At 43.7% G+C, this 11,448-nt stretch overlaps 2 protein-coding genes across 6 annotated transcripts in view; one reads left to right on the top strand and one right to left on the bottom strand.

The window, feature by feature from the left end:
• LOC118409836 (sphingolipid 10-desaturase-like) overlaps positions 1–8,616 on the bottom strand; it is a 16,031-nt gene extending 7,415 nt beyond the window's left edge. The window contains exon 1 of one of the 4 annotated variants that reach the window (XM_035811189.1): positions 8,442–8,616. The gene's annotated coding sequence lies outside the window, so the exon portion shown is untranslated. Of the gene's footprint in view, positions 1–31; positions 281–4,390; positions 4,588–8,441 lie in introns of those variants that run through there. The other 3 variants (XM_035811192.1, XM_035811190.1, XM_035811191.1) reach the window with 3 other exon arrangements.
• Positions 8,617–8,896: 280 nt separating this feature from the next.
• Positions 8,897–11,448, top strand: part of LOC118409832 (beta-hexosaminidase subunit alpha-like) — a 17,259-nt gene continuing 14,707 nt past the window's right edge. For both annotated transcript variants that reach the window (XM_035811185.1, XM_035811184.1), the window contains exon 1: positions 8,897–9,456. In XM_035811185.1, the coding sequence (XP_035667078.1) occupies positions 9,066–9,456 (391 nt within the window). In that variant the 5' untranslated portion in view covers positions 8,897–9,065. The remainder of the gene's footprint in view (positions 9,457–11,448) is intronic.

Genomic DNA, 11,448 nt, shown 5'->3' on the forward strand with positions numbered 1-11,448 from the left:
ACTGATCAAATCAATAATACAAAAATCAAACCATGTTAGAAAGCCTTGTTCTGAACTGGACGAAATATTACAAACTTGCATCAAACCAGGTCTCGTCTTTATATTACTCTACCATTAATATAACCAACCTATATAACCTCCTTGATATAACCACACAGGTGACCGCCTGAAGTGCTAATTACTGTGCTGAATGCCGGGTACCGGTGGCGTGACCATTCAGGTGCTCCAGACTGAAGTCGTCGGGTCACACTGTATCGTCGGGTATGAGAAAGCGCAACAGGATTTTTGGGGACATTAACATCGCCCTCCAGAGACTGAAAATACGCACTAGAGACGGCTATCGTCAAAAATAATGTATGCCATGCAATGGCTGTCATTTCCTTTTACTCATGCTGCTTTTACTAATCTTATTCGCTGACATATCAAGACGAGACACCCCCGTACATTATGTAGTTTCGGCCATACTCGTACCGGCACCCGGCAACACGGATGATTAATGACGTCAGTATGTGCCTATTGTAAATACCCCGAACAATGGTGGGGTGGGGAACGTTACTTATCTTGGTTACTACGGATAAACAACAACCCGGGTCACCTCATATAGAAAGGAGGTTGTCAACATGAAACCACGTGAAGGCTGGTGTGATCTCAAAGCAGATGCAAGGGCCTGACTTGGGATTTATGCACCAGGATCTACGCGTGTAATTTAATATAGTAATAGTAATATTTATTGCATGATATTTATAGATGAACGGGAAATAACATCTATATCTACTTCTACTTAATAATGCTATCTTCTTCTGATAAAGCACCTTCGAGATTAGGGGGGCACACACCAGTTTATTTGGGGGTTCAAATGGAGGCGGCACACCCTCAAGTCTAGCGACCATCTCTTCCAGGGAATTATCCTGAAGGAAAATAACTGTATATGGGGTGAGAGGATACACCTTCAGCTTCAAGACCAACTGAGTTTCGATCCTTCAACTTCTCTAATTTTGAAAAATTATAGGGAAAAAACATTATTTTCATGTCAAAAATGATGCACAAAATCGGGCATTTTCGCATTGGATAAAACAGATGAAGAAGATTTTTCCGGCAAGCACGGCTGATACTGCCAGAAAGAGGAAAATCTAAAGACTAATCCAGCCAATTATAAAGAAAATTCTAGTACTACAGTTTTTTTAATCATCCACGGCGCGCGGCATTGCAACTTTGCTTGACACAGCGCTTCAGAGGTAAATCTAGGTCACCGGCCTCTTTACATTCAGGCGTAGGGATATCGCGGAAGCAACGCGCGGACCAAAACACAATTTGCACCAAAAACACACCATTTCCTACGCTTTTCAGCCATGTAACCGTTTAATGTCATTTCGCAGGAAATAATGAGAAATGTCAACTCAAACATGGGCCCTCGGAAGCCTTTCGTCACTTTTTGGTCGCGGACTACGGAAGAACTGGGGTGTGCACCGTTAGGCTGTGTGACAGAGAAATAAAACATTCGTTGCCGTCAAATTTTAATGAGTAGGTTCAGTTTAATACCACCATATTCTCATGTAATATTCTCACGACCAAAAACAAGAAATATTGAAGTTGAACTGTACTATTATCCTCTATCACAAGAGGAATATCAACAAAGAGTGTTTTTCATCGTTCGCCAGTTTTCGGTAATTTTACCCCAATATTCTCCCAAATAGTGGTCTAAACAAGTCGAAACGATGGTTGGGAAGGGAAACAAAAGACTGTACATGTTAAGAACACTGTCCAAGTATGGCCTAACTACTGGTGACCTTGTACTTGTCTATATTGGTTTTGTACGCCTGGTATTGGAATACGCATGCCAAGTGTGGCATCCAGGATTGACTGTTGCTGAATGTAAGTCAATTGAAAGAGTGCAGAAGAGAGCTTGTAGGATAATCCTCGGACAGAACTATACCTGCTACAGCTCGACACTGACTGAACTCTCCCTCACATCACTGTCTCAGAGACGTCATGACCTATGCAGTTCTTATGCTCGTTCACTGTATAGATCCCCGACCTACAGGGACTGGTTCCCTCCCTGTCGTAAGGAGATTACTGGCAGAAATACACGTTCAGCCAACAAACTGCAGGTCCCCAGAGCCAACACCTCTCGTTTAAGGAAAAGTCCAATATACTATATGGTCTCACTACTCAATGACGACATTGTATGAACTATGTGTTTCTACCTTCCCAGTTTGTAAATAAGTCTGCGTAATGAGGTGATTATTGATGTACATATGTATATAGTTGGAACAGTTTTTAAGCCATTTTTAACTGTTAACAAGCCCACCAATTCAGCCCTTGGGCTGCTATCAGAAGCTTGTACTTTTTTATTGTTCTGAACGAATAAACCTGTCATTCATTCATTCATTCATTCATTCATTCAAATACTTTAGGTTATTACATTTTATCTGGCCGTTTATATTGTGATTTTTAAAATATTTTTAATTTCACATGTTGCGTCTTTGCTCTTGATAATGCTATATGGTAAGGGTTTGACTGTCACATCGCCAAGACTAAATCATCGCTTTGTAGCTTCGTAAAATTCTGGAACAGGCTCATAACTGAACACACGCCCCCTGTTCCCTGTCAATCTTGGTTATCCTGTCGGCACGCGAGTACAAGTACCACAAAAATGTCGCCGCGCTAGCCTGGGTACCATTCTCCGCGGTCGGCTTTGGGGAGCTTTACCCGGCACCGGCCTGCTTCTGTCAGCCTGTCTGATTAGCTGCCCTTTGAGATTTCGCCTATAGAGCTTGTAGCCGGCCTTTTGAGTCGGGGCGCGACTAAATTAATCTAACCCCGTAAGAACTCCCCCGGCCTGTACCAATCAACTGTACGGGCGGTCACCTCTACACCGCCGAGCGCCTCGATGGTATGGTTCCCAGGCTATCGCCGCGCCAGACTGATGGAACATGAGACATCTGGCCCGCTGATAGCTGGCATACCATCCTGTCAAGTCACTGTCATTGTACAACAGCTGTTGTTACAGGTACATCATGGCGGATGCAATGTGCTTAGATTTACTACTGCAAAGAGATGTAGCAACTCAACGAGATATCAAACATGTACAGTACAAGATCCTAGATTGACGTACATAGTATCATTGTTACATCAATGATCTATGATCTCCAGTTGAATCGATGTAATGCCGAAGCAAATGCTACCAAATGCGCCGAGATCTGCAGCCAAACGATATTTCTGTATAATGTGTTGATCGATGCATGCAGTGCCAAGAGCCGCTTCAAGTTCAAGTGGTCATGATGCTTTCTTCAAGACGTCGTCCCTCTGGGCCCTCCAGAAGGTACTGGCTGCTGTCAGACTATGATGGGATACTGATAAAAAGACTGAACCGATGAAATGGCAGCGATATCAAAACATGAGACGGTGCATGGTGCTTTTGTACAACCATGTAAATTGTGTTCTGGGAATTCTGTCCGCTCGAACATGTCTACTACTACATGTACCATTGGTACTGTACAAGGTTTGTCATACAGACAGAATGCTTATTCAGTCGTAAATTGTTCAAAACGCGACAATCGAACGGATGTTATTGTTTGTACAAATGGAAGTATTGCAAAATTTGCTTGTAAGATGTTCCATGTACAGTATACATGACCTTGAAAAACATTCGACGTCTCCAGACAGATGAGTGGTGACATCACCATATGGGAGATCGCCAATATATACCTGATGCGTGACAAGAGGCTCGGCACGAGATTGGCACGAGATCTTGTCCGATATGCATGTAGATATTGTATCAGTCAGCAGAACTGCTTGCATAATATCCATAACGTTACTATGATCGCAGAGTACACATTTCATATTGGCCCCCATTTCACTAGACGCGATCGCGCTACGACCTCACTGCGACCTTACTGTGACTTGGCATTTGTGACTTAATGATCTTGAGATCGACATTTAGGATATCATATGATAAATGTAAAGGAATGACTGAAAATGCGCCCCGTCAAATGTCAAATTTCAGGTTGCAATTGACTTGCCGCCCTAGCGGAATGGGGGTGTTATTCCCAGCCTTTGCAACAACCAAGGAGCTTTTATCACTGATAAAAGCTCCTTGCAACAACGGACATGAGTGATGAGAACAAAAGCTCGGGTGATTTTGTCGGCGCGTACTCCAGACTAGCGTACGTATATGAATATTTGGTGCAGGATCGGCACGGGCGCTATTATCGGCCCATCTGTCTGTCTGATGGCGTGAGATGTCTGAGCGCAGGTGGTTTTGTGGCGCTTGGCAAACCGCAAAATGATTGGGAGGCTTCAAACAATCTATCTGCTGGCGAAAAACAATAACCGGCTCTGTTACAATCTGAGACAATAGAATGCATATAAACACCAACACGCAACCTACCAATCTGAGACGACAGGCCGGTGGAGCAGTGACTTTATAGGACACCTCTCCAATCGTTCATACGCTGTGTAGTCTCCCCGCCTGCCTGCTGCAAATATTACATGCGACACACGAATTTCTTTAATATGGACGTGTACAGAAACTCCTTCTCCAGGACCGTAGACTGCGACAGGACACAGGCTATGCTCTGAGGCCCATGTTGGGTCGGGTTCTGAACGTGCGTGGGATGAGTGATGAGAAGGGCGGTCACAGGGGAGTCTGACTCGCATCGAATAGCGGAGAGCACCGTGAAATCTGGTCTGACTTGTCTCCAGCTCCACACAAAACCCAGACCGTAACGTTTGTCAGGGTAGAGAGTTCCGCTGTTCCACCGGGAGCCGCCAAGAAATGTCATGGATTGCCACTCTACATCTGCGTAGAGATTAACGTTTATTTTACTATTTACTGACGCCCAACGCCTACATCTTCCCATCCAACCATTTAGATACTTGGACACTGGACATTAATTTCGACTAGCGCAAATGAGGGTCTGCATGGGGGGGTCTTGGTAACGCTTAACGGTGAATTCAGGAGGCCCGGTAACGCTTAACGGTGAATTCAGGAGGCCCGGTAACGCTTAACGGTAAATTCAGAATTAGTTACAAAGCATAACAGTAACATTGACGTGCATTCCTATTCATACAACGCTAGAGTAGTTATATCAATAGGTGAAAATACATTGTGAGAAGCAAAAGGTTCCCAGAAACCCGGAGGAATGACAGGGACAATGTCCATGACATTAGTAAATTGACGGAGGCAGAGTTCCGGGTCCGCCACAGAGACAGCGGCAGCAAATTTCTTATGGGGCGATTGAACTATTTTTTCAGCACATCGAGCGCCGAAGGCGCCACCCATTCCAGGGGGGTCCGGGGGATGCTTCCCCGGAAAAATTTAAAAATCAAGACCCTCTTAAATGCTATTTCCTGCATTTTCGGCAAATTTTGCCGACCGACTAAGCTAGGTTGATTTTGACATTTTCATCAAATTACACATGATTATACTCGTAGCTTTGGCCTCCACCCCCAGAGCCCCGACATATTTTTACCATTTTGATCACGAGACGTTGCAATATAAGTCCGGGAAAATTTTAAAATCTGGACCGTCTGAAACGCCATTTACTGAATTTTGAAGGACAGATTTTGCCGTAAGACGAAGCTAAATTAAATGACATTTTATTAGAGAGAAAAGTTTTTTTTGTGCGAAAACCCACGCCCCTAACATATTTTCGCCATGTCGTCGTGAGCGCCAAAGGCGCAAGCCGTCGCAATGGAGGTCCGGAGAAACCTCATTTTCTGCATTCTAAGAGAACTTTTTGCCTGAAACTAAGCTATGTTTGACACTGAAATCTGCATGAGTGATAAAGTTTTGAGGGCGACGCTTCCGCAACATATTTTACTATGTTCAGAGCCGAAGGCCGGGAGGCTTGGAGAAATTTTGAAATCTGGACCCTTTGAAACGCCATTTCCTGCAATTTCAGGGGCTCTATCTGGCATTTGACTTCGTGTGTATAGTATAACGGGTGCATAACGGGTTACGAAGAATTTCTTGGTAACGTTTAACGGTGAATTCGGGATAACAAATAACGATTAACGTTGAATTAAAACGACCAATAACGCCTCACGAAGAATATACTGATAACGGTTAACGTTGAATTAGAGCGGGTCAGTAACGATTAACGGTGAATTAAAATGGCTCGTAACGCTTAACGGAAAAAGGCATGCAGACCCTCGCAAATGTCTGCGTAGAGATTAACGTTTATTTTACTATTTACTGACGCCCAACGCCTACATCTTCCCATCCAACCATTTAGATACTTGGACACTGGACATTAATTTCGACTAGCGCAAAAGTTGACTCTCAAGGATTCAGTTTTACACTGCAGCACTCTTCATAAAACCGATACACAGTTTACCCTAAACGAGAGGCTCTTGTATTCACATAAATGTGTTATGCAACTTCATCTTTTGCAATAAGTTGTTAGCTGATCAGAGAATGCCCAATTGGCCGAATTAAATACGAAATGGGTTCCTTGAGAACCACCCAATTAGTGTTATGATTTACGAGTTCTTGTGGGCAAACTGGACGCTCTTTAGTTTAGACAACTACCAGGAACCAAGGAGGTTACCTCCTTGCAGGAACTCATTTGACCTAGTTTTAAATGACCTCATTTTGACCTACTCTCCAAAAGGGAGGTTCGGCTGTGGTGACCGTCGGACTTCTTTCATTTCCCTCTAAATAAAAGAAATCACGGTCACACCTAATGGTGATACATGTAACGTTATATCCCCGACTGAAACCTCTGCTTGGAGAGTAATACTAATACTGAGAGTTGAACCGTTCTTTCAGTCGCACTGAAGAGGTGACGTCACATAAAAACATCATACGATCATACGTCACGCTACGCGAGATCCCAACACAGTATGACCACGAATCCACTACGCTCCAAGCAGAGGTTTGGCTCTGACTGTTTTTGATGTGGTTTAGACGTTTTTGTCGGGCTGACCAGCGGACATGACGGTACAGAATGAAAGCCCGACAAAACGCCTAAAAAACGTAAGAGTAAGAATTGCCCGGGCTTGACAAATGGTAACAATAATCTGTCATTCTGTATATGTTTTTACTATGTATCTTTCCACAGACGTATATATAAGAAAAGGTCATAATAGTAAAACAAGTTGTCCTACGTGTCAAGGGATTAGTGAATACTGAGGATGCATGCCCCCCTTTTTACTGATATGAACTTGTTAAAGAAAACAGTACAAAGTAGACAGCCCGACGTGGTAAAAAACGCCTAAAACACGTCAAAAACAGCAGGAGCTGAACCTTTGCTTGGAGTTGGAGAGCATACACGATATACATTTTTGTTTACGATGTTGTGCAATATAATTTGATACCATTTTGCTTCTTTTCATGTTAGCCCAACAATAACAAGAAGAACCGGAAGAGCGCCGGTGTAACTTTTCCGACTAACGTTTATACCAGGATACTATATCTGCGCGATTCAACCTCCACCTCTGATCACCTCTGCTTAGAGAGTAAATAATAGCCTCTTCATCTTGTTGGCCGATTACGCTTGATTTGATGTAAAAATAAAATCATTTAGCAAGGAAAGACGAGTGTGCATTTGGATCACGCATTGACTACCTGATGATGTGATCATGTCATTGGTTAGGGACCATTATTCGCAAGGATGGAACAAGGGATAACATCTAGATTAATGAATGGGAATGATCAAATAGTGTGCATTCTGGTGACCTCTGACCCCGACATGTCAATTATTGCCGACGACTCGGCAGCTGGACATCACGGGAAGAAGAAGAATTATCCTGCCTTTATCTTTGACAAGTTCGTCATCGATCTGGAATAACAGGCATAGGAGCTAGGGGTGGGTACCGGTACAGAAAATTCAGGTCCAGGTCCGGTTCAGGTCCAGAGGAATCAGGTCCAGGTCCGGACCTGAACCTGGACCTGATTCAGTATGTGAACGTTGTGATTGGGCTATACTCAAAATGATGCACCATTTTGCTACAGAGAAATCTGTTTTGTGTAGTATTCTACTCCCACTGGCGTTTTAAAAATCCTACAAGGCTACCTTCCTCAGTACGATAGACTGCAAAAGTTGGTAAATTAACTATAGAATCTATTCTGCTTCGCTCTTGTACAGTGCGCAGGAAGGAAATTCTGTCGATTCTTTTTTATACCTCCTTTTGCAAAACGACGACTGACGCAACACAAGCGCTCGTTTAATATTCAGTCAATGTTCCGGAAATAGTCGCGAAAATTGCTGTTCTGTTCCGTCTGGGGGAGACAAGCTCTGCATCGGGCAGCTGTTTGGTATGGCCCAACCTGGTTACATCATCGCAGCATAACCTACATTTGAGCCAGCGCGTGGCCGTGGGTTATGGAGGGGCCAGAGCGAGGAAACACACATGATCGATCTGACACTCACAGTAAAACTCGTGCAAGGACAATTGCCAAAATCGTGAAGGGCAAAAAGTATAACATAACAAACCTTGTTGATGCCAAGATCAATCTGTCTGATCACTGTAAGTTCAGAGAAAAGACACCACTTGGACCATTCGTTCGTCTGCACCGCTCTGGACTACAGTCTGAAGACCGGCTTTTGTATGCAGCATGTAGGACGCCGGTTCGCTGCAAATGGCATGACGGTATCACGGTGGGCCGGTATCACGCTCGGGGGGCGTGCGGTCAATCCCGACATGCCTGGCAGGCGGGAAACTACGAAAAATTCCAAGATCTTCCAGCAGTGCACACATGAGATCTGAATACTGATATCGTTCACCTTTCTAGTCGGTACTAACACTGAGTCAAAAGATGCAAGAGTTTATGGAAATGCTAAACATTATTGGATGTAAAAATAGTGAGTGGCCGTGGATGAATGTGTTACTGAATTATGCCAATGAAAATCTAACGTTAACAGTGCAAAGAAAGAAACTTTAAGGTAAGTCTGGTGCATTTATAGAATAGCGGAACTGGAGATAAGGCTCATCTTTATTGTACAATAATGCAGCTGGCACTGTGGCTGCTCTTTTCCACACGATGGAAGCGGTAATATGACATTGAACACATGATCATGTGACATCCCCTCACACCTGAAGCACATGACCCAAACAAGATGGCGGTCCTCAGTACGATACAATGCGTGTTCAGCGTGGTGTTGGTGTTGTTCGCCTCACCACTGCCTTGCCTCAATGTCCGAGCGTACCAAAGGCCCGTCATGGTACAACAGACGGGCAAAGTCTTGCCTAAGCCGCAAATGATGACGGTGTCTGCTGAAGCCTACACTCTGGCGATGTCCAGCTTTAAATTTACATACGGCTCTTCCTCCGAGATGTGCGACATCGTGGACCAGGCGTTTAGGCGGTACTATGATCTTATATTCGACGTCGATGGACCGAAGAAAGCTCCAAAGGTACCTGAAAGCATGGCCGAGCTGACTGTACTACAGGTCATGGTGAAAGAGCCATGCAAGGGAGCCTATCCCAGCTTGGAGTCCTCAGAAAACTGTAAGTACAGAAAATCTAAAATACAAAAATGTTACTGTAAAAAGGAAAATATTCGCGGTGGTTTCATGGTCGCGGTTTTAGCGAGGACCTCTTAAGAAGTTCAGTGCGAACTTAGAACCACGGTGAACACTTCCATCCTTTTACGTGTCAGTTTCAACCAATTTACAGAGGGTCTGCATGGGGGGGGGGGGGTCTTGGTAACGCTTAACGGTGAATTCAGGAGGCCCGGTAACGGTTAACGGTAAATTCAGGAGGCCCGGTAACGCTTAACGGTAAATTCAGAAGGAGTTACAAAACATAACACCGTTGAAAGTAACATTGTCGTGCATTCCTATATATACAGGTTTGACTGTAGTTATATCGATGGGGGAAATATCCGACTAATGACAAAGCAAAAGGTGCCCAGAACTCGGAGGAATGACAGGGACATTGTCCATGACATCTGTAAATTGACGGAGGTAGAGTTCCCGGCCCGCCACAGTGACGGCAGAAGTAAATTTCTTATGGGGGGATTGAACTATTGTTTCAGCACATGGAGCGCCGAAGGCGCGAAGCATCTATTGGGGGTGTTCCGGGGGTGTGCTCCCCCGGGAAAATTTTAAAATCAAGACCCTCTTAAATGCTGTTTCCTGCATTTTCGGCAAATTTTGCCGACTGACTAAGCTAGGTTGATTTTGACGTTTTCATCAAATTACACAATGATTATAGCTCCACCGCTGACATATTTTACCATTTCAAGCTCAGAAGGCACGAGACGTTGCAATATAACTAAGTCCGGGAAAATTAAAATCTGGACCGTCTGAAACGCCATTTACTGCATTCTGAAGGACACATTTTCCTGTAAGACGAAGCTGAATTAAATGACATTTTATTTGAGAGAAAAGTTTTTTGTGCCTACCCACGCCCCTAAATATTTTCACCATGTCAGCGTGAGCGCCAAAGGCGCCAGCCGTCGCAAGGAAGGTCTGGAGAAACCTCATTGTCTGCATTCTAGGAGTACTTTTTGCCCGAAACTAAGTCAAGTTTACACTGAAATCTGTATGAGTGATAAAGTTTTTGAGTGCGACGCTTCCGCAACATATTTTACCCTGTCCCGAGCCGAAGGCCGGGAGGCTCGGAGAAAATTTTGAAATCTGGACCCTTTGAAACGCCATTTCCTGCATTTTCCGGGGTTCTATCTGGCATTTGACTTCGTGTGTACAACGGGTTACGAAGAATTTCTTGGTAACGCTTAACGGTGAATTCAGGATAGCAAATAACGGTTAACGTTGAATTAAAACGACCAATAACGCTTCACGAAGAATATACCGATAACGATTAACGTTAAATTAGAGAGGGTCGGTAACGATTAACGGTGAATTAAAATGGCTCGTAACGTTTAACGGAAAAAGGCATGCAGACCCTCTTTACAGGTGCTTGATTTTCGCCCTACAAGTCCCCCTAAACATTAATCCGCGGTGGCAAATTTTACCCCTCTGCCGGCTGAAGTCCTTCCCCAGCTTATTGAAATAATCCAGAATAGATTCTGTAAAAATATTCTAGGAGTACAAAGAAGTTCTAGTAACAGTCCGTATAGTCAAATATTGGCTTCGACTCAGACAATTAAATATGTCTTCACATCCGTTACAAGTAGATGCACTTCAGTCACAACATTATTTACCAGAGAACAGCCGCAGGAAAAACTGGATACATCATGTAAAGGAAGTACTTGATAACAGCGGCTATTCATACATCTGGAATACCGACATCATAGACAGCAGTTATTCATGTACATTGTTAAGGAGAAGGTTGAATGACATGTATACTCAAACTTTCTTTTACAAGTTATCTGTAGACGAAGGAAAACTTAGATTTTACAAAAACTTAAAAACAACATATGACATGGAAAACTACTTGTACCATAATAATTATGATTACCGCTCAGCAATATGTAAGTTACGAATTAGTTCGCACCCGTTAGAAATAGAGAAAGGAAGATACAAAAAGCTACCT

This window comes from Branchiostoma floridae, chromosome 2, assembly GCF_000003815.2.
Source record: "Branchiostoma floridae strain S238N-H82 chromosome 2, Bfl_VNyyK, whole genome shotgun sequence".
Lineage (NCBI taxonomy): Eukaryota > Metazoa > Chordata > Leptocardii > Amphioxiformes > Branchiostomatidae > Branchiostoma > Branchiostoma floridae.